The 26190-nt window shown below is 47.6% G+C and overlaps 1 protein-coding gene across 2 annotated transcripts in view; it reads left to right on the top strand.

Annotated features, from left to right (window-relative positions):
- Positions 1–3969: 3969 nt before the first annotated feature.
- The window catches only part of LOC132390703 (FH2 domain-containing protein 1-like), an 89112-nt gene continuing 66891 nt past the window's right edge, over positions 3970–26190 (top strand). The window contains exons 1-3 of one of the 2 annotated variants that reach the window (XM_059963259.1): positions 3970–4078; positions 8406–8467; positions 24568–24670. In XM_059963259.1, coding sequence (XP_059819242.1) covers positions 3989–4078; positions 8406–8467; positions 24568–24670 — 255 coding nt within the window. In that variant the 5' untranslated portion in view covers positions 3970–3988. The remainder of the gene's footprint in view (positions 4079–8405; positions 8468–24567; positions 24671–26190) is intronic. The other variant, XM_059963260.1, reaches the window with a different exon arrangement.

Raw genomic sequence — 26190 nt, 5'->3', positions numbered from 1 at the left:
GTGATTAAACAAGAAATAACAGACTTGTAAGAATGGAACGACAGTTATCATGGGCGATTTTAACTTCCACATAGATTGGGCAAATCAGGTTGTCAAGGAAGTCTTGAGGAGAACTTCATAGACTGCATGTGATAGCTCTCTTGAGCAGAATGTTAGTGAACCTATAAGGGAAAATGCTATCTTAGATCTAGTCCTGTGCAATGAGACAGGTAAGATTAATGATCTTGTAGTCAGGGATCCTCTTGGAAAGTGTGATCATAGTATGATTGGATTTTGCATTCAGATGGAGGATGAAATAGATCTAAAACTAGTGTGTTATGCTTAAACAAGGGAGAGTTCAACAGGATGAGGGAGGAGTTGGCTAATGAGAATTGGGAGCACAGGCTATTTGGTAGGACAGTTGAGGAACAGTGGAATACTTTCAAAGAGATCTTTCACTGTGCTCAGTAAAAGTATATTCCAGTCAAAAGTAAGGATAGTAAGTGAGGGGAGAGCCAGCCTTGGATAACTAAGGAAGTAAAAGATAATATCAAATTAAAAACTCGTGTACAAAGTCGCAAAGAGTAGTGGGAGACAGGTGGATTGGGAAAGTTTTAAAAAGCAACAAAGAACAACTAATCAAAAAATAAGGAAAGGGCAAATTTAGCAAATTAGCAAATTTAGAATATTGTGTGCAGTTCTGGTCACCAAATTATAGGAAAGATATCAATAAATTAGAGAGAGTGCAGAGACGATTTACTAGGATGTTACCTGGGTTTCAGCACTTAAGTTACAGAGAAAGGTTGAACAAGTTAGGTCTCTATTCATTGGAGCGTAGAAGGTTGAGGGGGGATTTGATCGAGGTATTTAAAATTTTGAGAGGGATAGATAGAGTTGACGTGAATAGGCTGTTTCCATTGAGAGTAGGGGAGATTCAAACGAGAGGACATGATTTGAGGGAAACACGAGGGGGTATTTCTTTACTCAGAGAGTGATAGCTGTGTGGAATGAGCTTCCTGTAGAAGTAGTAGAGGCCAGTTCAGTTGTGTCATTTAAGGTAAAATTGGATAGGTATATGGACAGGAAAGGAGTGGAGGGTTATGGGCTGAGTGCGGGTAGGTGGGACTAGGTGAGATTAAGAGTTCGGCACGGACTAGGAGGGCCGAGATGGCTGTTCCCGAGCTGTGATTGTTATATGGTTATATGGAAGATAGAATATGAAAATAAATTAGCACAAAATATAAAAACAGCAAAAGATTTTATAAATATATAAAGCAGACTAGGGTGACTGAAGTCAACGTAGGTCCCTTGGAAGACAAGAAGGGGAAATTGATATTGGGTGATAAGGAAATGGCTGAGGCATTGAACAACTATTTTGTGTCAGTCTTCATTGTGGAGGACACGTCTAATATGCCAAAGAGTGATGTTATGGACGAAATGGGAGGTGAGGACCTCGATAAAATCATTGACATTAAAGAGATAGTTGTTGTAATGTGAGTATTATTAAAAGTAAGTTAGTACTAATCGGGAAGTTGTTGGTAACGAGAGGCAGAATCCAGGGTTGGCGGGGTCTTTACTTCCGCTTTTTACTCCCAGTATGCATTGTATATAGTTTCTCCACCCATGCCGCACGAGGTACCTGGAAGCCTCTGTACTGTAAATATCATTTGCCGTCCCCGATAAAGATGCTCTTTTGGCCATCAAATTGTCAAGTGGTCTTTTTGTAAAGTAGAAGTTACTGCCTTTCCTTTCATGGGCTCAACCACAAACTGCTCTAAAATGGCATCTCATATGCATTCTACAAATTCCCTCCCTTGGGATCCAGAATAAACCTGGTTTTCCCATTCTACCTGCATATTGAAATCCTTCATGATTATTGTAACATTGCCTTTTCTATCTCCCGTTGTAGTTGTTTGGAGGCCTGCATATACACAATTCCCTTCAGGATCTTTTTACCTGTGCAGTTCCTTAATTCTACTCACAAGGATTCTACATCTTCCAATCTTATGTCATTTCTTTCTAATGATTTGATTTCATTTTTTACCAACAGAGCCATCCCACCCCTCTCCCTTCTTGCCTGTACTTTCAATACAATGTGTATCCTTGGATATTAAGCTCCTAGTTACAATCTTCTTTAAACCATGATTTGGTGATGCCCACAACACTGTACATTCCAATCTGTAACTGTGCTACAAGTTATCTACCTTATTCCATATACTGTGTGCATTCAAATACAACACCGTCAGTCCTGTATTCACCCTTTTCAATTTTGACCGCTGTTTACATTGCAACTTACCCTGTTGACTGCAAATTTGTCCTCTCATCCAGGTTTGTTGCCATGGTGATCTGGGGGAGATACAGGCGACACTGCTGATGGGATGAGGATCACTCAGCCCACCTGTTGTTGTATTCTGATTAATTTCAGTAAAACAGGTGACGGAGCGGGCCCTGGTAACCACGGAGACAGAGTGAACCTTGGTAACCACAGCGACAGACTGGGCCCCCAGTAACCATGGAGATAGAGCAGGTCCAGGGAAACACAACGGCAGAGTGGGCCCTGGTCACCAAAGGGACAGAACAGGCCCCATTAACCACATTAAAGGAGTGGGTCATAGTAACCACAGAGACAGAGGGGGCCCCGTTAACCACAGAGACAGAGAGGGTCCCGTTAACCACAGAGACAGAGGGGGCCCCGTTAACCACAGAGACGGAGGGGGTCCCGTTAACCACAGAGACAGAGAGGGTCCCGTTAACCACAGAGACAGAGGGGGCCCCGTTAACCACAGAGACGGAGGGGGCCCCATTAACCACAGAGACAGAGAGGGTCCCGTTAACCACAGAGACAGAGGGGGCCCCGTTAACCACAGAGACAGAGGGGGCCCCGTTAACCACAGAGACAGAGAGGGTCCCGTTAACCACAGAGACAGAGGGGGCCCCGTTAACCACAGAGACGGAGGGGGTCCCGTTAACCACAGAGACAGAGAGGGTCCCGTTAACCACAGAGACAGAGGGGGCCCCGTTAACCACAGAGACGGAGGGGGCCCCATTAACCACAGAGACAGAGAGGGTCCCGTTAACCACAGAGACAGAGGGGGCCCCATTAACCACAGAGACAGAGGGGGCCCCGTTAACCACAGAGACAGAGAGGGTCCCGTTAACCACAGAGACAGAGGGGGCCCCGTTAACCACAGAGACGGAGGGGGTCCCGTTAACCACAGAGACAGAGAGGGTCCCGTTAACCACAGAGACAGAGGGGGCCCCGTTAACCACAGAGACGGAGGGGGTCCTGTTAACCACAGAGACGGAGGGGGTCCCATTAACCACAGAGACAGAGAGGGCCCCGTTAACCACAGAAGTGGGGAGGGCCCAGTCAACCACGGAGACAAAGAGGGACCTGCTGGCCACAGTGACAGAACTGGTCCCAATAACCACAGAGATAGAGCGGACTTTAGTAACAGTGGCAGTGGAGCGGGCCCCTGTGACCATTGTAACCATGGATCCATCCCATTCAATTGTGGAACTGAATGATCCATCTCATTCAATTTCACAACATTTTCCTGGAAAATCATTGAACGTTCTTTCCCCTCCCTTTGACCCCAGTAACCATGGACAACGATCCCCTCACCCTGACCATGGTCACCATGGGCAACGGATGCTTCACCCTGACCCAGATAACTTTGGGCAACAGCCTGCTACCCCTGATGCTGGTAACCACGGACAACTTACTCCTACACCAGAACCCAGTAGCCAAGGATTATCTGCCCCTCCCCCTCCCCCTCCTCCTCCCCCACCCCCACCTCCACCCCCTCCCCCTCCCCCTCCCCCACCCCCTCCTCCTCCCCCTCCCCCACCCCCTGCCCCAGGAAGCCTTCAACGTTCAACGCCCAGCCGACGGTCTAAGCTACGACACTTTAACTGGGATGCTCTCCCCCATCACCGGGTGGTGGGCAAGCAAAATATCTGGACGGCCAAGGCAGGTCCTGAGCAGATTGCCATCGACACGCAGAGCATGGAGGAGCTGTTTGCCCGCCAAGAGCTTGTCCCCACTGCTCGCAGAAGCTTCCGGGCCCGATCGCCACAGAGCAGCAGCGACATGGAGGTAAGGGAGGTAGCAGAGCAGGGAGAGAGAGGAGAACAGTCAATGTGGAGTTGGGTAGCATTCCTCATTCTCACAAATTTCAACAAATGTTGAAATGAATAAACTCTTCTCAGCCTCCCAGCCGGGTACAGAAATCAATTTTAACTGATGTTTCGATAACAAACTCTGCTATCTTCATTAGGGATGATGCCTGGGCATATCTAGTCCTGTGATATTTATAACCCCGTCATCTATCCCTCCTGATTGGCTAGTCCTCATCCAATCAATTTCCCACTCTTCCACTTGGTTTACAACCTGATTGGATGAGGACTAACAAATCAGGAGAGATGGTCTAGAGGGGTATAAATACCACAGGACTAAACATGCTCAGCCATCATCCCTGATGAAGATGGCAGAGTTTGTCAGTGAAACGTTGGTTATAATCGATACCTATACCTGGCTGAAAACCCAAGAAGAGTTTATTCATCATATACACCGGGAAATAACTAGATCCATTTTCAAATGTTCAAACATCTTCCTCCACCGAGGGCTTGGACAAGGAAAATGTTGAGGTGTTTTCTCTGATGGGAGGGTCTCAAATGAAGGGCGCAGTTTTAAGATAAAGGAGAGCTCATTTAAAACTTCAGTTCATTTGTGGTCACGTCATCATGGGAAGCTTTAGTGAGGGTGCAGAGGAGATTTACCAGGATGCTGGCTGGATTGAAGAACATGTGCCTTGGGCATAGGTTGAGTTAGTAAATTCACTGATGATAGAAAGATTAGCAGAGAGGATAAATGATTGTCAAAGAGTACATGATATAGACTATTTGCAGATATGGACAGGTAAGTGGCAGATGGAGTTTAACCCAGTCACATTTGAAGTGTTGCACCTTGGTAGGTCAAATGTAAAGAGAGAGTGCACTTTTAATGGCAAGAGACCTGAGAGTGTTGATGAGCAGAAGGATCTTGGGCATCCAAGTTCATAGATTCCTGAAAGTGGCAACGCAAGTTAATAGATGGTTAGAAAGGCATATGGCATCTTTGCCTTTATTGTTGAGGCATTGAGTTCAAAAGTCAGGAGGTTATGTTGCAGCTTCATAAACATCTAGTTAGGCCACATTTGGAGTATCGATACAGTTGAAGTCACCCTGTTAAAGGAAGGATATTGAGGCTTTGGGGAGTGACTTGACCTGACGTGAGTGCAGAAGGGGTTGCCAGATGCTACTTGGATCAGAGGCCATGTGCAGAAACTAGAGGTGGACAAACTTGGGTTGTTTTCTCTGGAGTGGCAGAGGCTGAGGGGAGATCTGACAGAGGTTAAAAGCTGATGTGGGGCTTAGATAAAGTAGACAGACAGTATCTTTTTACCAGCTTTGAAATGTCTAATACCAGAGGAGGTAACTTCAAATAGGTGAGAGGGGCAAGATCTTTTACACAGGGAGTAGTGGGTCCTCGGACTGCGCTGCCTGGGGTGACGGGTCTCGGTCTGCGCTGCCTGGGGTGATGGGTCTCGGTCTGCGCTGCCTGGGATGACGGGTCCCGGACTGCACTGCCTGGGGTGACGGGTCTCGGTCTGCGCTGCCTGGGGTGACGGGTCCCGGACTGCGCTGCCTGGGATGACGGGTCTCGGTCTGCACTGCCTGGGGTGACGGGTCCCGGACTGCGCTGCCTGGGGTGACGGGTCCCCGGACTGTGCTGCTGGGGTGACGGGTCTCGGTCTGCGCTACCTGGGGTGACGGGTCCCCGGACTGCGCTGCCTGGGGTGACGGGTCCCCGGACTGCGCTGCTGGGGTGACGGGTCTCGGACTGCGCTGCTGGGGTGACGGGTCCTGGACTGCGCTGCCTGGGGTGACGGTTCTCGGACTGCGCTGCTGGGGTGACGGGTCTCGGACTGCGCTGCTGGGGTGACGGGTCCTGGACTGCGCTGCCTGGGGTGACAGTTCTCGGACTGCGCTGGCTGGGGTGATGGGTCTCGGACTGCGCTGCCTGGGGTGACTTATCTCCGGACTGCGCTGCCTGGGGTGACGGGTCCCCGGACTGCGCTGCCTGGGGTGACGGGTCCCCGGACTGCGCTGCTGGGGTGACGGGTCTCGGACTGCGCTGCTGGGGTGACGGGTCCTGGACTGCGCTGCCTGGGGTGACGGTTCTCGGACTGCGCTGCTGGGGTGACGGGTCCTGGACTGCGCTGCCTGGGGTGACGGGTCTCGGACTGCGCTGGCTGGGGTGACGGGTCCTGGACTGCGCTGCCTGGGGTGACGGGTCTCAGACTGTGCTGCTGGGGTGACGGGTCCTGGACTGCACTGCCTGGGGTGACGGTTCTCGGACTGCGCTGCTGGGGTGACGGGTCCTGGACTGCGCTGCCTGGGGTGACGGTTCTCGGACTGCGCTGGCTGGGGTGATGGGTCTCGGACTGCGCTGCCTGGGGTGACGGGTCTCGGACTGCGCTGCTGGGGTGACGGTTCTCGGACTGCGCTGCCTGGGGTGATGGGTCTCGGACTGCGCTGCTGGGGTGACGGGTCCTGGACTGCGCTGCTGGGGTGATGGGTCTCGGACTGCGCTGCCTGGGGTGATGGGTCCTGGACTGCGCTGCTGGGGTGACGGGTCTCGGACTGCGCTGGCTGGGGTGATGGGTCTCGGACTGCGCTGCCTGGGGTGACGGGTCTCGGACTGCGCTGCTGGGGTGACGGGTCCTGGACTGCGCTGCCTGGGGTGACGGGTCTCGGACTGCGCTGGCTGGGGTGACGGGTCCTGGACTGCGCTGCCTGGGGTGACGGTTCTCGGACTGCGCTGGCTGGGGTGATGGGTCTCGGACTGCGCTGCCTGGGGTGACTTATCTCCGGACTGCGCTGCCTGGGGTGACGGGTCCCCGGACTGCGCTGCCTGGGGTGACGGGTCCCCGGACTGCGCTGCTGGGGTGACGGGTCCTGGACTGCGTTGCCTGGGGTGACGGGTCTCGGACTGCGCTGCTGGGGTGACGGGTCCTGGACTGCGCTGCCTGGGGTGACGGGTCTCGGACTGCGCTGGCTGGGGTGACGGGTCCTGGACTGCGCTGCCTGGGGTGACGGGTCTCGGACTGCGCTGCCTGGGGTGACGGGTCTCGGACTGCGCTGCTGGGGTGATGGGTCCTGGACTGCGCTGCCTGGGGTGACGGTTCTCGGACTGCGCTGGCTGGGGTGACGGGTCTCGGACTGCGCTGGCTGGGGTGATGGGTCTCGGACTGCGCTGCCTGGGGTGACGGTTCTCGGACTGCGCTGGCTGGGGTGACGGGTCTCGGACTGCGCTGCTGGGGTGACGGTTCTCGGACTGCGCTGCCTGGGGTGACGGTTCTCGGACTGCGCTGGCTGGGGTGATGGGTCTCGGACTGCGCTGCCTGGGGTGACGGGTCTCGGACTGCGCTGCTGGGGTGACGGGTCCTGGACTGCACTGCTGGGGTGACGGGTCCTGGACTGCGCTGCCTGGGGTGACGGTTCTCGGACTGCGCTGGCTGGGGTGATGGGTCTCGGACTGCGCTGCCTGGGGTGACGGGTCTCGGACTGCGCTGCCTGGGGTGACGGGTCTTGGACTGCGCTACCTGGTATGATGTGTCCCTGGACTGTGCTGCCTGGTATGACGGGTCCCCGGACTGTGCTGCCCGGGATGGTAGGACCCTGAACTGCACTGCCGGGGTTGGTGGTAGAGGCAGAGATGTTCAATAAGCTCTAGGATAGGCACATGGATGTGAGGGAAATGGAGGGATATTGACATTGTGTAGGCAGAAGGGTTTAGTTTAATTGGGCTTTTAAATACTACTTCATAAACAAGAGATTCTGTAGGTGCTGGAAATCCAGGGTAACACACAAATTGCTGGGGTATCTCTGCACGTCAGGCAGCCAATGGAACTTGTTCTTACAGAAATGTGTCTCCGTGACAACACCCCATGTACCATCAGTCTTCAGGCCATCACACTCAGCGTCTTGTACAAATATTATTTTTTGTATGCACCGTGTGAGTTTTTTGGGTGAAGACTCTTCAACAGGACGGTCCTGATGAAAGGGCTCATCCTGAAAAGTCGTTTTTTTGTTCCTTTCCATAGATGATGTCCGACCTGCTGAGTTTCTCGTACATAATGTATGTGTGTGTTGATTTGAATGGTTTAGGACAACATTGCAGACTGTGCTGTGCTGTACTGTTCTATATTCTGAGAGTACAGGAAACACATGACTACTGCACAGCTAGCATGGATCAGGTGGACGGAATGGCCTCAGGTGCAGCAGTAGGAACGTGATTGGGTGGCCCCGTGCTTGGGTTTGGTGTAGTGGCAAATTCGGACCACCAGTGTGCAAAGGCTGACCATTGGGTTCTGTTTCAGGTCTCCATTCTGGACGCTAAGAAATCCATGAACATTGGGATCTTCCTCAAACAGTTCAAGAGGTGAGGAGCGAGTGCCATCAGTTCAGAGAATGGGCAAAGAAGTGGCAGGTGGAGTCATGTGTAGGGACGTGTACGGTCATGCGCTTTGGTAGAAAAAAATGAAGGCATAGTCTATTTTCTAAATGGGAAGAAAATTTTAAAAATGGAGGTGGAATTGGAGAATCCTTGTGCAGGATTCCCTAAAGGTTAGTTCACAGGTTTGGTCTGTGGCGAGGAAGGCAAATGCAATGTTAGCATTCATTTCAAGAGGACTAGAATATAAAAGCAAGGATGTAGTACTGAGGCTTTAGAACACATTGATCATACTGCCCTTGGAGCATTGTGAGCAATTTTGGGTCTCTTATCTATGAAAAGATCTGCTGGCATTAGAGAGTGTCCAGAGAAGGTTCACGAGGATAAACTTGGGAGTGAAAGGGTTAACATCTGAGAAGTGTTTGATGGCTCTAGGCCTGTACAGTTTGCTGTGGAGGCCAAATCGTTGGGTTATATTTAAAATGGAATGATAGGTTCTTGGTTAGTCAAGGCATCAAAGGTTATGGGGAGAAGGCAGGAGAATTGGGTTGAAAGGGATAGTAAATAAGATGGTGGAACAGGCTCATTGGGCTGAACTGCCTAATTCTACACCTACAATACAATGCCCCAATTATTATACTTTATGTCTCAAGCTCTGAATGCAAACATCCCATCTCACCTATCTTGTTTCTTATAGAACATGGACATGTAGATAATTAGTTTACTATTGTCACCTGTACTGAATTACAGTGAAATATGTTGTTTTGCATTGCCTTTGAGGCAGATCATAGCAAACCTAGCTGCACTGAGGAGGTAAAAGGGAAAAAAACAAATACAGAATACAGAAGGTCTGCCTGTATCTGACCGGTAAATGTCCTGCTCCTATTTGACTTTCCAAAATGCAATGGATTCTGGTTCATAGGGACACATTGGTACATCTTGGCCCAATTAAGCAGCTGCCCTGCCCCCCCCCCCAACCCAATTACCTGAAGTTTCATGGAAATAATTAAAAAGGAAAAAAGATGAACTGCCATTTAACTGAGTAACAAATTATGTATTTAAATGAAATACAGAACAAATTAGAACACTACAGGAAAGATGTAAATAAAATTGAAAGAGGACAGAGAAAATTTACAGGGATGTTGCCAGAACTTGAGTTGTAAGGAAGGATTGAATAGATCAGGAATTTATTTGCTTTGAACATAGAAGATTGAGAGCAGATTTGATTGAGGTATACAAAATTAAGAGGGCTATAGATACGGTAAATACATGCAGGCTTTTTCCACTGAGGTTGAGTCAGACTAGAACTAGAGGTCATGGGTTAAGGGTGAAAGGTGAAAAGTTTAAGGGGAACATGAGGAGCAACTTCTTCACTCAGAGGGTGGTGAGAGTGTGGAATGAGCTGCCAGTGGAAGTGGTGGATGTGGATTCGATACCAACATGTAAGAGGAGTTTGGATAGGTACATGGATGGGAAGGATCTATTTTATTTTTTATTTTATTGATTGAGATACATGTAGAAGAGGCCTTTCTGGTCCTTCGAGGCGCCCCATCCAGCAATCTCCCCCTATTTAATCCTAGCCTAATCTTGGGGCGATTTACAATAACCAAATAATCTACCAACCCGTACGTCTTTGGATTGTGGGAGGATACTGGAGCACCTGGAGGAAACCACAGGGAGGGTGTACAGTATATTTAAAGGCAGCAATGGGAATTGAACCTGGGATGACTTACTGTAAAGCATTGTGTTAAGCACAGTGCTGCTCTGTGGAGGGCTTGGTCGATGGGACGGAGCAGTTTAAAAGTTTTGGCCTGTCCTGAAGGGCCTGTTTCTATGCTGTAGTTTCCTACGACTCGATGGCTTCCAGTTTCAGCTGACGCTGGTGAAACTCAGCAGCAAACAAAACAAAGAAAACTACTAACTACTTTATTAATCACATTTTTTCTGGTAAATAATCACTCCAATTCAAAACCTGTAACTTCCCTTTTGGAGTTGAGCTTTTGAACCACCTGGCACTTTCCTGGTAGGAACTGAAGTTGTGGTGCAGTGTGTACACGCTGAGTCACAACAGTGGGGTCCAGGCCCAAGAGTGGGGAATTAAGCCAATGCTTGGCCATTGGTGAAACAGGTCTGGAGGCGATTTGATGTGGCAGAACCGAGGCCGAGACCAAAAGCAAGGAAAATCTGCATTTTGGTCAACTTAAGTGCTGGCTGAATTGGAAAGGTTGGCTACAGGACGATTCGAGGTGATGGGAAATTGGCCCGAGAGTATATTGAAGCAGCAGGACCCAAGAACAAGGAAGGACCTGACGTCTGGACAATTTAAGCACTGGGCCAGAATGAAAAGGTCAGGGTGTAGGGACTGGAGGCGAGGGATGGGTCGGTTCTTTTCGCTGCTCTGTGAAGTTTGCTGGGTTCTGCAGTGTACGGAGGCTGTGGCCTGCTCCGACTGCAGTGATGCCTGGATTCATGTCTGTGGATCACTTCTGTAAAACTTCAGTTCTGAGTGCTATTTGCTTTCTTTTGTTGTTTGCACAATATGTGTATTCTCTCTGTACATTTTGTGTTTGATGATCTTCTTTTTAATGGATTTCTTTGTTTTGTGGCTGCCTGTAAGGAGACAGATCCCAAGGTTGTATAAAGTATACATAAACAGGAGAGAATCTGCAGACGCTTGAAATCCGAACAACACACACAAAATGCTGGAGGAACTCAGCAGGCCCAGCAGCATCTATGGAAAAAAGTTCAGTTGTTGTTTTGTGTCAAGACCCTTCATCAAGACTGGAGGGAAAAAACTATGAGGGATCAGAGTTAGGAAGTGTGGGGAGGGGAGGAAGAAACACAAGGTGAAATAGGGGGAGGGATAAAGAGCTGGGAAGTTCATTGGTGAAAGAGTTAAAGGGCTGGAGAAAGCAGAATCTGATAGAAGAGGATAGAAGGCCATGGAAGAAAGAAAAGGTGGGGTGGAGCACAAGAGGGAGGTGATGGGCAGGCAAGCAGATAAGGTGACAGAGGGAAAAGGGAGTGGGGAACGATGAGGGCAGATGTTCGAAACATCGATGTTCATGCCATCAGGTTGGAGGCTACCCAGACAGAATATAAGGTGTTGCTCCACCAACATGACTGTGGCCTTAATCTCAACAGTAGAGGAGGCCATGGACTGATGTGTTGGAATGGGAAGTGGAATTAAAATGGGTGGCCAGTTGGAGATCCCACTTTTTCTGGCGGACAGAGCATGGGTACTCGGCAAAACGGTCTCCTACATCGGGTTTCATTGGTATATAGAAGGCCACAACGGGAGCACCAAACACAGTAACAGACTCAGAGTCTCCCAACAGACTCAGAGGTGAAGTGTCATCTCACCTGGAAGAACTGTTTGGGGCCCTGGATGATAGCGAGGGAAGAGATGTAGCAGCGGGTGTAGCACTTGTCTGCTTGCAAGGATAAGTGTCAGGAGGGAGATCAGTGGGGAGGGATGAATGAACAAGGGAGTTGCATGGGGAGTGGTCCCTGCGGAAAGCAGGAAGCGGAGGGGTAGGGAGGGAAGGGTGTGCTTGGTGGTGGGATCCCTTTGGAGATGGTGGAAATCACAAAGAATTATGTGCTGGTCACGGAGCCTGGTGGGGTTGTAGCTGAGGGCAGGAGGAACCTTATCCCTTTGGGGTGGCTACTTTGATAATAAATGTACTTTGAACCTTGACTCTATAATTATCAATACTAGTACAGTACTATCAAACTGAGTATTAGTTCCAAATTATAATTGATGGAGGACTTCATCCAGTGGGTGCTGCCATGCTCGTTTGGTTGATTGTAAATAAACAAAATCAGCTTAGGTCACAAACGAGAAAATCTGCAGATGCTGGAAATCCGAGCAACACACACAAAATTTTTTCCATACTTTTTTCCATAGATGCTGCCTGGACTGCTGAGTTCCTCCAGCATTTTGTGTGTAAAATCAGCTCAGATACCTAGTGTAGATCATGAACTGCCTTTACACAATGCTTTTGGCAATTGCATCTTTCAAATCTTCATTTTCATTGTTACATTCAAAATAGAAACATAGAAAACCTGCGGCACAATTCAGGCCCTTCAGCCCACAAAGCTGTGCCAAACATGTACTTACCTGAGAATTACCCATAGGCCTCTATTTTTCTAAGCTCCATATACCCATCCAGGAGTCTCTTAAAAGACCCTGTCGTATCCACCTCCACCACTGCTGCTGGCAGCCCATTCCACACACTCGCCACTCTCTGTGTAAAAAAAAATTAGCCCTGACATCTCCCCTTGGATTTGGAGCAAGAAGGTTGCGGGTAAACGGCTAAGGATTTCCGGAGTGAAGGCAGTTTTACTTCTCGGGGTAAAAGAGAGGCAAGAGTGCGCTGGCGCGTGACGTCAGTCAGTAGTGCGGGAAAGGTTTAAAAAGAAGACCGCCATATACAGCGGGCAGCAGAGAGGTAGAGGTTTGGCTCAACGGGATTAGGCGGTAACGGGACGAGCTGAGGAAGGTTTAACTGTTAATTGCGGAAAGGAAGTAGTATGTGTGTGAGGTCAGTTTTCTGTGCTCAGTGTCAGATGTGGGAGGTCCTGGAGTCTCCCAGCCTCTCGGACGGCCATATCTGTACCCAGTGTGTGGAGCTGCAGCTCCTAAGGGACTGAGTTAGAGAACTGGAGGTGCAGCTCAATGACCTTCGCCTGGTCAGGGAGAGCGAGGAGGTGATAGGAAGAAGTTATAGGCAGGTGGTCACACCAGGGCCACAGGAGACAGACAAGTGTGTCACAGTCAGGAGAAGGAAGGGGAAGAATCAGGTACTAAAGAGTACCCCTGTAGTTGTACCCCTTGACAATAAGTACTCCTGTTTGAGTACTGTTGGGGGGGACAGCCTACCTGGGGGAAGCGACAGTGGCCGTGCCTTTGGCACAGAGTCTGGCTCTGTGGCTCAGAAGGGTAGGGAAAGGAAGAGGAAGGCAGTAGTGATAGGGGACTCTATAGTCAGGGGTTCAGACAGGCGATTCCGTGGACGCAGGAAAGGAACTCGGATGGTAGCTTGCCTCCCAGGTGCCAGGGTCCGGGATCTTTCTGATCGTGTCCACGATATCCTCCAGTGGGAGGGAGAACAGCCAGAAGTCGTGGTACATATTGGTACCAATGACATAGGTAGGAACAGGGAAGAGGTCCAGAAAAAAGACTACAGGGAGATAGGAAGGAGGTTGAGAAGCAGGACCGCAAAGGTAGTAATCTCGGATTTACTGCCTGTGCCACGCAACAGTGAGTATAGGAATAGAGTGAGGTGGAGGATAAATGTGTGGCTGAGGGATTGAAGCAGGGAGCAGGGATCCAGATTTCTGGATCACTGGGACCTCTTTTACGGCAGGCGTGACCTGTACAAAAGGACGGGTTGCACTTGATTCCCAGGGGTACCAATATCCTGGCGGAGAGGTTTTCTAAGGCGACTGGCGAGAGTTTAAACTAGAATTGTTAGGGTGTGGGAACCGAACTGAAGAGACTGGGCAAGAGGAGGTTGGCTCACAAATAGAGAAAGCTTGTAGACAGTGCGAGAGGGAGGATAGGCAGGTGATAGAGAAGGGACGTGCTCAGACCGAAGGCTTGAGATGTGTCTAATGCAAGGAGTATTGTGAACAAAGCGGATGAGCTTAGAGCGTGGATCAGTACTTGGAGCTATGATGTGGTGGCCATTACAGAGACTTGGATGGCTCAGGGACAGGAATGGTTACTTCAAGTGCCGGGTTTTAGATGTTTCAGAAAGGACAGGGAGGGAGGCAAAAGAGGTGGGGGCATGGCGCTGTTGATCAGAGATAGTGTCGCAGCTGCAGAAAAGGTGGACGCCACAGAGGAATTGTCTATGGGTGTGGAGTTGTCTGTGAGTGGAGGTTAGGAACAGGAAGGGGTCAATAACTTTACTGGGTGTTTTTTATAGGCCACCCAGTAAGGTGGGGAAACAGATCCTGGAAAGGTGCAATAATAACAGAGTTGGCGTGATGGAAAATTTAAATTTCCCAAATATCAATTGGCATCTCCCTGGAGCAAGGGGTTTAGATGGGGTGAGTTTGTTAGGTGTGTTCAGGAAGGTTTCTTGACACAATATGTAGATAAGCTTACAAGAGGAGAGGCTGTACTTGATTTGGTATTGCGAAATGAACCTGGTCAGGTGTCAGATCTCTCAGTGGGAGAGCACTTTGGAGATAGTGATCACAATTCTATCTCGCTTGCAATAGCATTGGAAAGTGATAGAAACAGACAAGTTAGAAAAGCATCTAATTAGGGTAAGGGGAATTATGAGGCTATCAGGCAGGAAATTGGAGGCTTAAATGGAAACAGATGTTCTCAGGGAAAAGTATGGAAGAAATGTGGCAAATGTTCAGGGGATACTTGTGTGGAGTTCTGTACGGGTATGTTCCAATGAGACAAGGAAGTTATGGTAGGGTACAGGAACCATGGTGTACAAAGGCTGTAATAAATCTAGTCAAGAAGAAAAGGTTACAAAAGGTTCGGAGAGCGAAGTAATGTTAGAGATCTAGAAGATTATAAGGCTACCACCAGGAAGGAGCTTAAGAAGGAAACTAGGAGAGCCAGAAGGGGCCGTAAGAAGGCCTTGGCGGGCAGGATTAAGGAAAACCCCAAGGCATCCTACAAGTATGTGAAGATCAAGAGGCTGAGACACGAAAAAATAGAACCTATCACGTATGACAGTGGGAAAGTGTGTATGGAATGGGAGGAATTAGCAGAGATACTTAATGAATACTTCAGTATTCACCATTGAAAAGGACCTTGGTGATTGTAGTGATGACTTGCAGCAGATTGAAAAGCTTGAGCATGTATATATTAAGAAAGACAATGTGCTAGAGCTTTTGGAAAGCATCAAGTTGGATAAGTCGCTGGGACCGGATGAGATGTACCCCAGGCTACTGTGGGAGGCGAGGGAGGAGATTGCTGAGCCTCTGGCGATGATCTTTGCATCATCAATGGGAATGGGAGAGGTTCCAGAGGATTGGAGGGTTGTAGATGTTGTTCCCTTATTCAAGAAAGGGAGTGGAGATAGCCCAGGAGACTATAGACCAGTGAGTCTTACCTCAGTGGTTGGTAAGGTGATGGAGAAGCTCCTGAGAGGCAGGATTTATGAACATTTGAAGAGAGATAATATGATTAGGAATAGTCAGCATGGCTTTGTCAAGGACAGGTCGTGCCTTACAAGCCTGATTGGATTTTTTTGAGGATATGACTAAACATGTTGATGAAGGAGGAGGAGGAGTAGATATAGTGTATATGGATTTCAGCAAAGCATTTGATAAGGTACCCCATGCAAGGCTTATTGAGAAAGTAAGGAGGCATGGGATCCAAGCAGGTCTTGCTTTGTGGATACAGAACTGGCTTGCCCACAGAAGGCAAAGAGTGGTTGTAGGTGGCTTATATTCTACATGGAGGTTGGTGACCAGTGGTATGACTCAGGGATCTGTTCTGGGGCCCTTATTCTTCGTGATTTTTATAAATGACCTGGATGAGGAAGTGGAGGGATGGGTTAGTAAGTTTGCTGATGACACAAAGGTTGGGGGTGTTGTGAATAGTGTAGAGGGCTGTCAGAGGTTACAGCGGGACATTGATAGGGTGCAAAACTGGGCTGAGAAGTGGCAGATGGAGTTCAACCCAGATAAGTGTGAGCTGGTTCATTTTGGTTGGTGAAATATGATGTCAGAATACAGTATTAATGGTAAGACTCTTAGTAGTGTGGGGGATCAGAGGTATCTTGGGGTCCGAGAGTCCGTAGGACGCTCAAAGCAGCTGTGCAGGTTGACTCTGTGGTTAAGAAGGCATATGGTGTATCAGTCATAATCAATCATGGAATTGAATTTAGGAGCCGAGAGGTAATGTTGCAGCTGTATAGGACCCTGGTCAGACCCCACTTGGAGTACTGTGCTCAGTTCTGGTCACCTCACTACAGGAAGGATGTGGAAGCCATAGATAGGGCGCAGAGGAGATTTACAAGGATGTTGCCTGGATTGGGGAGCATGCCTTATGAGAATAGGTTGAGTGAACTCGGCCTTTTCTCCTTGGAGCGACAGGGGATGAGAGGTGACCTGATAGAGGTATATAAGATGATGAGAGGTATTAATTGTGTGGATAGTCAGAGGCTTTTTCCCAGGGCTGAAATGGTTGCCACAAGAGGACACAGGTTTAAGGTGCTGGGGAGTAGGTACAGAGGAGATGTCAGGGGTAAGTTTTTTACTCAGAGCGGTGAGTGCGTGGAATGGGCTGCCAACAATGGTGGTGGAGGTGGATACGATAAGGTCTTTTAAGAGGCTTTTGGATAGGTACATGGAGCTTAGTAAAATAGAGGGCTGTGGGTAAACCTAGTAATTTTTAAGGTAGGGACATGTTTGGCACAACTTTGTGGGCCGAACGGCCTGTATTGTGCTGTTGGTTTTTCTATGTTTCTATGTTTCCTCTCACGCTAGCCATTTCGGCCCTGGGCAAAAGCCTCTGACTATCCACATGATCAATACCTCTCATTATCTTGTAGACCTCTATTAGGTCACCTCTCATCCTCCGTCGCTCCAAGGAGAAAAGGCCGAGTTCACTCCACCTATTCCCAAAAGACATGCTCCCCAATCCAGGCAACATCCTTGTAAATCTCCTCTGCACCCTTTCTATGGTCTCCACATCCTTCCTGTAATGAGGCGATCAAAATTGAGCACAGTACTCCAAGTGGGGTCTGACCGGGGTCCTATATAGTGGCAACATTACCTCTCGACTCTTAAACCCAATCCCACGATTGATGAAGGCCATTGCTCCATATGTCTTCTTAACCACAGGGTCAACCTGCATAGCAGTTTTGAGTGTCCTATGGATTTGGACCCCAGGATCCCTCTGATCCTCCACACTGCCAAGAGTCTTGCCATTAATGCTATATTCTACCATCATATTCGACCTACCAAAATAAACCACTTAACACTTAACTGGGTTGAACTCCATCTGCCACTTCTCAGCCCAGTTTTGCATCCTATCAATGTCCCGCTGTAACCTCTGACAGCCCTCCACACTATCCACAACACCCCAACCTTTTGTGTCATCAGCAAATATACTAACCACCCCTCTACTTCCTAGTCCAGATCATTTAGAAAAATCACAAAGAATAGGGGTCACAGAACAGATCCCAGAAGCGCACTACTGGTCTCTGACCTCCATGCAGAATATGACCTGTCTACAACCACTCTTTGCCTTCTGTGGGCAAGCCAGTTCTGGATCTATAAAGCAATGTCCCTTGGATCCCATGCCTCCTTACTTTTGCAATAAGCCTTGCATGGGGTACCTTATCAAATGCCTTGCTAAAATCCATATACACTACACCTACAGCTCTACATTCATCAATGTGTTTAGTCACATCCTCAAAAAATTCAATCAGGCTCGTAAGGCACGACCTGCCTTTAACAAAGCCATGCTGACTATTCCTAATCATATTATGCCTCCCCAAATGTTCATAAATCCTGCTTCTCAGGATCTTCTCCATCAACTTAGCAACCACTGAAATAAGACTCACTGGTCTATAATTTCCTGGGCTCTCCCTACTCCCTTTCTTGAACAGACATACTTTATTAATCCCGGGGGAAATTGGGTTTCGTTACAGTCGCACCAACCAAAAATAGTGTAGTAATATACCAATATAAAACCATAAATAATTAAATAATAATAAGTAAATTATTCCAAGTGGAAATAAGTCCAGGACCAGCCTATTGGCTCAGGGTGTCTGACACACTGAGGGAGGAGTTGTAAAGTTTGATGGCCACAGGCAGGAATGACTTCCTTTGATGCTCATTTGTTGCATCTCAGTGGAATGAGTCTCTGGCTGAATGTACACCTGTGCCTAGCTAGTACATTATGGAGTGGATGGGAGATGTTGTCCCAGATGGCGTGCAACTTGGACAGCATCCTCTTTTCAGACACCACCGTCAGTCCAGTTCCACCCCGACAACATCACTGGCCTTTTGAATGAGTTTGTTGATTCTATTGGTGTCTGCTACCCTCAGCCTGCTGCCCCAGCACACAACAGCAAACATGATAGCACTGGCCACCACAGACTCATAGAACATCCTCAGGAAGTAGAGACGACTCTGACCCTTCTTGCAGACAGCCTCAGTGTTCTTTGACCAGTCCAGTTTATTGTCCATTCGTATCCCCAGGTATTTGTAATCCTCCACCATATCCACACTGACCCCTTGGATGGAAACAGGGGTCACCGGTGCCTTAGTCCTCCTCAGGTCCACCACCAGCTCCTTAGCCTTTTTCACATTAAGCTGCAGATGATTCTGTTCGCACCATGTGACAAAGTTTCCCACCGTAGCCCTGTACTCAGCCTCACCTCCCTTGCTGATGCATCCAACTATGGCAGAGTCATCAGAAAACTTCTGAAGATGGCAAGACTCTGTGTTGTAGTTGAAGTCCGAGGTGTAGATGGTGAAGAGAAAGGGAGACAGGACAGTCCCCTGTGGAGCCCCAGTGCTGCTGACCACTCTGTCTGACACACAGTGTTGCAAGCGCACGTACTGTGGTCTGCCAGTCAGGTAATCGATAATCCATGACACCAGGGAAGCATCCACCTGCATCACTGTCAGCTTCTCACCCAGCAGAGTAGGGCGGATGGTGTTGAACGCACTGGAGAAGTAAAAAAACATGACCCTCACAGTGCTCGCCAGCTTGTCCAGGTGGTCGTAGACACGGTAGACACGGTTCAGCAGGTAGACAATGGCATCCTCAACTCCTAGTCGGGGCTGATAGGCAAACTGGAGGGGGTCTACGTGTGGCCTAACCATAGGCCGGAGCTGCTCTAGAACAAGTCTCTCCAGGGTCTTCATGATGTGGGAGGTCAATGCCACCGATCTGTAGTCAGTGGAGCCACTGGGGCGCGGCGTCTGCGGTACAGGGACGAGGCAGGACGTCTTCCACAGCACAGGAACCCTCTGGAGACTCAGGCTCAGGTTGAAGACATGGTGAAGTACTCCACATAGCTGGAGGGCACAAGCTTTGAGCACCCTGGGGCTGACACCATCCGGACCTGTAGCCTTGCTTGGGTGGAGACGTTTCAGCTGTCTTCTCACCTGTTCAGCTGTGAAGCCCACCGTGGTGGTTCCAGGTGTGAGAGAGGTGTAGTCACGAGAGCAGGGTGGGGGTCTGTGAGAAGGGGTAGGAGGGGAGAGTGGAGTATGTGTTGGTTAGGGGCTGACAACAGATGAATCATGTGGGGGATGGGCAGGGGCAAGGGAACAACATCCACAACCTTCCAATCCTCCGAAATTTTTCCTGTCCTCATTGATGATGCAAAGATCATCGCCAGAGGCTCAGCAATCTACTCCTTCGCTTCCCACAGTAGCCTGGGGTACATCCCGTCTGGTCCAGTGACTTATTCAACTTGATGCTTTCCAAAAGCTCCAGCACATCCTCTTCCTTAATGTCTACATGTTCAAGCTTTTCAGTCTGCTGCAAGTCATCCCTACAGTCACCAAGATCCTTTTCCATAGTGAATACTGAAGCAAAGTATTCATTAAGTACCTCTGCCATCTCCTCCAGTTTTATTCACACTTTTCCACTGTAACACTTGATTGGTCCTATTCTCTCACATTTTATCTTCTTGCTCTTTAATAAGATGCAACTTTCCAGGCCGGTGGAGGAGATGGTGTTGCTCTGTTGGTTAAAAAATGAAATCAAATCACTAGAAGGAGCTGACAAAGGACTGGAAGGCATTACATCATTGTGGATAGAGCTAAGGAACTGCAAGTATGAAAAGACCCCTGGGGTTTTATACAGACCTCCACACAAAATTGGTCTACAAGTTACAACAGGAGATAGACAATGCATGCCAAAGGGTAATGTTACAACAGTCATGGGGGTCTTCAATATGTAGGTAAATTGAGAAAATCAGATTGGTTCTGAATTAGGGGTGGAGAATTTCTAGAATGCCTACAAGATGGCTTTTTAGAACAGATAATGAATGAGCCCACTAGAGGATCAGCTATTCTGGATTGGGTGTTGTGCAATAATCTGGAATAGATGAGAGAGATTAAGGTAAAGGGAAAGTGATCATAACGTGGTCAAATTTGGGAAGTGGAAGCTTAAGTCAGATTTAGAATAATAGACGGCTATGCATGAGGGAAATTCTAGGGAGTTTCTAGAGTAGGTTACATGGTTGGCACATTGTGTTATGTGCTGTAAATTTTTATATTCTATGTTCTATGGTGAGGCCAACATGGAGTATTGTGAGCAGTTTTGGACTCATTATATAAGACCAAAAGACATAGGACCAGAATTAGGCCATTCAGGCCATCAAGGCTGAATTTGTCCAACAAATTGCACAAATTCACCACCTTTTAGCTAAAGAAATTTCTCCGCATCTCTGTTTGGAAAGGGCACCCCTCTTTCCTGAGGCTGTGCCCTCTTGTCCTAGACTCTCCCACCATGGGAAACATCCTTTCCACATCTACTCTGTCTAGGCCTTTCAACTTTCGAAAGGTTTCAATGAGATCTCCCGTCAACCTTCTGAATTCCAGCGAGTACAGACCCAAAGCCATCAAATGTTCCTCGTATGATAACCCTTTCATTCCTGGAATCATCCTTGTGAACCTCCTCTGGGCCCTCTTCAATGCTAGCACATTTTTTCTAAGATGAGGGGCCCAAAACTGTTCACAATAGTCAAGGTGAGGCCTCACCAGTGCCTTATAAAGCCTCAGCATCACATCCTTGCTCCTGTATTCTAGATCTCTTGAAAAGAATGCTAACATGCCATTTGCCTTCCTCACCACCAACTCAACCTGCAAGTTAACCTTCAGGGTGTTCTGCACAAGGACTCCCAAGTCCCTCTGCATCTCAGATTCCTGGATTTTCTCCCCATTTAGAAAATAGTTTGCACATTTATTTCTAGTATCAAAGTGCATGATTATGCATTTTCCAACATTGTATTTCATTTGCCACTTTCTTGCTCATTCTCCTAATCTGTCCAAGTCCTTCTGCATCCTACCTGTTTCCTCAACACTACTGCCCCTCCACCAGTCTTTGCATCATCTGCGAACTTGACAACGCCATTTATTCCATTATCTAAATTATTTATATACAGCTTAAAAAGAAGTGGTCCCAACTCCAACCCCTGTAGAAGACCACTAGTCACTGACAGCCACCAGACAAGGATCCTTTTATTCCCACTTGCTGCCTCCTACTAATCAGCCAATGCTCTAACCATGTTAGTAACTTTCCTGTAATACCATGGGCTCTTAACTTGGTAAGCAGCCTCGTGTGGCACCTTGTCACACATTATCTTAGAAAGAATGTGCTGAAAGTGGAGAGGGTTCAAAGGAGTTTCATGAAAATTATTCTAAGATTGAATGGCTTGTCATATGAAGAGCGTTTGATGGCTCTGGGCTTGGATTCATTAGAATTCAGAAGAATGAGGGGTGACCTCATTGAAACCTATCGAATGGTGAAAGGCCGTGACAGAGTGAATGTGGAGAGGGTATTTCCTATGGTGGGAGAGTCTAAGATCAGAGGACACAGCCTCAGAATAGCGGGGAATCCTTTAAGAACAGAGATGAGGAGGAATTTCTTTAGCTAGAGAGTGGTGAATCTGTGGAATTCTTAGCCACAGGCAGCTGTGGAGGCCAAGTTTTTATGTATATTTAAGGCAGAGGTTAATAGATTCTTGATTGGTCAGGGCATGAAGGGATATGGGAAGAAGGCAGGAGATTGGGGCTGAGAGGGAAAATGAATCAACCATGAAGAAAGTCGGGAGTAGATTTGATGAGCCAAATGGCCTAATTCTGTTCCTATAACTTATGGTCTTCATTCATTGTCCTTTGTGTTTCAGTCTGGTTTTAATGTTCTGTGTATTCACAAACTTTGTGTTTCAGTCTGGTTTTAATGTTCTGTGTATTCACAAACTTTGTGTTTCAGTCTGGTTTTAATGTTCTGTGTATTCACAAACTTTGTGTTTCAGTCTGGTTACTCTTATTTTTTGAAACTGCAATGAGTCAACCTGTTTAATATTTTCTCGCTGGGCAACAATGGTTGGTGTGGTCTGATTGGGCCAAAGAGGCTCTTTCTGTTCTAACCACTTTGATCATCACTTTGAACCCTGTCTGAATCCATATTGTTAACTATCCTCCAGAGTGGTTGCCCTAATGACAGATCTACTTCTGTACTCCAACCCTTCTGGGGTCCACAACCATGCTAGCTTGATTTGCTCATAAATTTCTACAGATGTTTTGTGGAGAGCATTCTAACTGGTTGCATCACCATCTGGTATGGAGGGACCACCAGACAGGATTGGAAAAGCTGCAGAACATTGTAAGCTCAGCTACCTCCATCATGGGCAGTGACCTTCTCAGCATCGAGGATACCTTGAAAAGGTGAAGCTTCAAAAAGGCAGCATCAATCATTAAGGACCCCCATCACCAGGTCTTGCCCTCTTTTCATTGTTACCATCAGGAGCCTGAAGACACACACTCAGTGCTGACAACATGGGAACCCAAGTGCAGAGGAAAGACAAATTCTGGTGTAGAAAAGGGGATGAGAGTTTATTCATAACAATTCCAAAAGAACATCGGTGGCTCGGCCAAGTGACACCGCAGAAAGGAAAATTTTCAAGACTAGAGCCCCACGGTTAGCACTATTTGGGCATCCACTTAAATAATATAAGTAATACAGTATCCCTGAGCCTATCTGAATAAAGTTAATAAGCTTAAACAGAAAGCACAGGGAGACTGCATTACAAAGACTGAGCTCTTCAAGAACTCTAGACAATTAACAAATTGTGGTGACCCACTTTCCGCGCAGGCAAACTGGCTCACAAATAGCCAGCGTGCGGGGGGAGACTTTGGTAATGCCCTCTGATGTAATTTCTGCCCGGAGAGGGTGGGCGCTAGGGATTAAATGCCAGCGCCGCGAAGTTTGAATAAACTAGTCTCAAAACGACTTACCGACTATGTGTCGGTATTTCAGCGCTGTGTGTAGCACATCGCTACAAAATCTCATTGAAAAACAATTAACCAATTCATGTGCTCCAAAAGCCTTGGAGACCTTGGCATGCACATCACTGAGGATCTCACATGGTCTGTACATACCAGCCGTGTGGTGAAAAAAGCACGGAACGCCTCTTTCACCTCAGATGGTTGAAGAAGTTTGATATGGGTCCCCAAATCCTAAGGACTTTCTACAGAGACACAATTGAGAGCATCTGGACTGGCTGCATCACTGCCTGGTATGGGAACTGTACTTCCCTCAATCATTGTACTCTGTAGAGAGTGGTGTGGACAGTCCAGTGCATCTGTAGTTGCGAACTTCCCACTATTCAGGACATTTACAGAGACAGGTGTGTAAAAAGGGCCCAAAGGATCTCTGGGGACCCAAGTCACCCCAACCACAAACTGTTCCAGCTGCTACCATCCGGGAAACAGTACCACAGCCTGAAAGCCAGGACCAACAGACTCTGGGACAGTTTCTTCCACCAGGCCATCAGACTGATTAATTCACACTGATACAATTGTATTGCTGTGTTATATTGACTATCCAATTGTACACACTATTTATTACAAATTACTATAAATTGCACATTTAGACAGAGACATGACATAAAGATTTTTACTCTTATGTGTTAAGGATGTAAGTAATAAAGTCAATTCAATTCAATTCAACGCTCTTCGGTGCCCTGAACAAGCCCTAAGAACTAATTTAACAAAATTTTAGGAACAGCTTATTTCGTTCGGCCATCAAATTTCTGAATGTACACTGAACCCATGAACACTGCCTCACTGTTTTCTCTTTTTCACTCTCATTTTGCACTACTTATTTAATTTAAATATATGTACATATACAAATATATATAAAATTGTAATTTACAGATTTTCTTTAATTACGTATTGCAACATACAAATTTCACAACGTATTCTAGTAATATTAAACCTGCTTCTGATTTTGATGCCGCCAAGATTGTTGGGTGGATGTTGAGGATCTCCTGGAACTGACTGGGTCTAAGGGCTGCTGAAATATCTTAAGTGTCAAACACAGGTGGTTTCATGGTCTGTGCTCCTACCTACAGGCCTGTGGAGAGTATTGTCGCTGACATTCAGCGAGGTATGGGAGGCTCGTACGGGGCAGAGAAGCTGGTGGAGCTCAGCAAACTGCTGCCTGACAAAGAAGAGGTAGGTGGCTCTCTGGGAGGTGCTAGGAGCAAGGACTATGTTTGGAAAGGGCTGCAGGGGAATATCTATGTAGGCAGTGGTAAGACTGCAACTCTGTGCGGGGGAAACCAGAGCCAGATTGTACAAATTTGAAAGGGTCTTCTGAAGCGGTGACCAAGAAGATTGATGAGGGCAAGGTGGTAGATGTTGTCTACATATGACGATAATTCATAGGAACAGAATTAGGTGACTCAGCCTATTAAGTCTAGTCAACCATTCCTTCATGGTTGATTTATTATTGCTTTCAACCTCATGTTCCTGCTTTCTCTCCATAACTTTTGACCTCTCACTAGTCAAGGACCTATCAACCTCTGCTTTAAATATACCCAAAGACTTGGCCTGCACAACTGTCTGTGGCAATGAATTCCACGGATTCACCATTCTCTGGCTGAAGAAGTTCATCCTCATCTCTGTTCTATATTGATGTCCCTCTGTTTTGAGGCTTCGTCCTTTGGTCTTAGACTGCCTCATCATTAGAAATATCCTCTGCACATCCACCCTATCAAGAACTTTCACTCAGTAAAATGCTTTTTACTTTTTAAAAGCTTCTCAATCCTCTAACTTCTAATTTTTGCTCAATGATGTGCCCGCCCCCATTGGCTTTTATGTTGTCTGCCATATTCCTGCCTTTAAGTCAAGTCAAGTCGCTTTTTATTGTCATTTTGACCATAAACTGCTGGTACAGTACACAGTAAAAACGAAACAACTTTCCTCCAGGACCCTGGTGTTACATGAAACAACACAAAACTACACTAGACTATGTGAGACAAATCAAGGCGACACTAGACTATGTAAAAACAACACAAAAATTACACTAGACTACAGACCTACATGACTACATAATGGTTGGGGGTGGGAATCAATTTGAAGAGGCTAGGGGAGAGGAGGTTAGTTCACAAATAGAGAAAGCTAGTAGACAGTGTGTGAGGGAGGATAGGCAGGTGATAGAGAAGGGGAGCGCTCAGACTGAAGATGTAGGGGAGAAGGAAGAAAAAGACAATAAAGTTGATTGCATCGTTAGGGATAAACAGAGAGGAAGAGGTGGAGAGTTTCTTAAATGCTTCTATTTTAATGCTAGGAGCATTGTAAGAAAGGTGGATGAGCTTAGAGCATGGATTGATACCTGGAAATATGATCTTGTAGCTATTAGTGAAACATAGTTCCAGGAGGGGTGTGATTGGCAACTAAATATTCCTGGATTTTGTTGCTTCAGGTGTGATAGAAACGGAGGGGCAAGAGGAGGAGGCGTTGCATTGCTTGTCCGAGAAAATATTACAGTGGTGCTTTGGCAAGATAGATTAGACGGCTCATCTAGGGAGACTATTTGGATGGAATTGAGGGGTGTATTATAGACCACCTAATGGGGAGCGAGAATTGGAGGAGCAAATTTGTAAGGAGATAGCAGATATTTGTAGTAAGCACAAGGTTGTGATTGTGGGAGATTTTAATTTTCCACACATAGACTGGGAAGCCCATTCTGT

The sequence above is a fragment of the Hypanus sabinus genome, chromosome 3 (genome assembly GCF_030144855.1).
Source record: "Hypanus sabinus isolate sHypSab1 chromosome 3, sHypSab1.hap1, whole genome shotgun sequence".
Taxonomy (NCBI): Eukaryota; Metazoa; Chordata; class Chondrichthyes; order Myliobatiformes; family Dasyatidae; genus Hypanus; species Hypanus sabinus.
The sequence above is the reverse complement of the archived record's forward strand: the minus strand, read 5'-3'. Positions and strand labels throughout refer to the sequence as shown.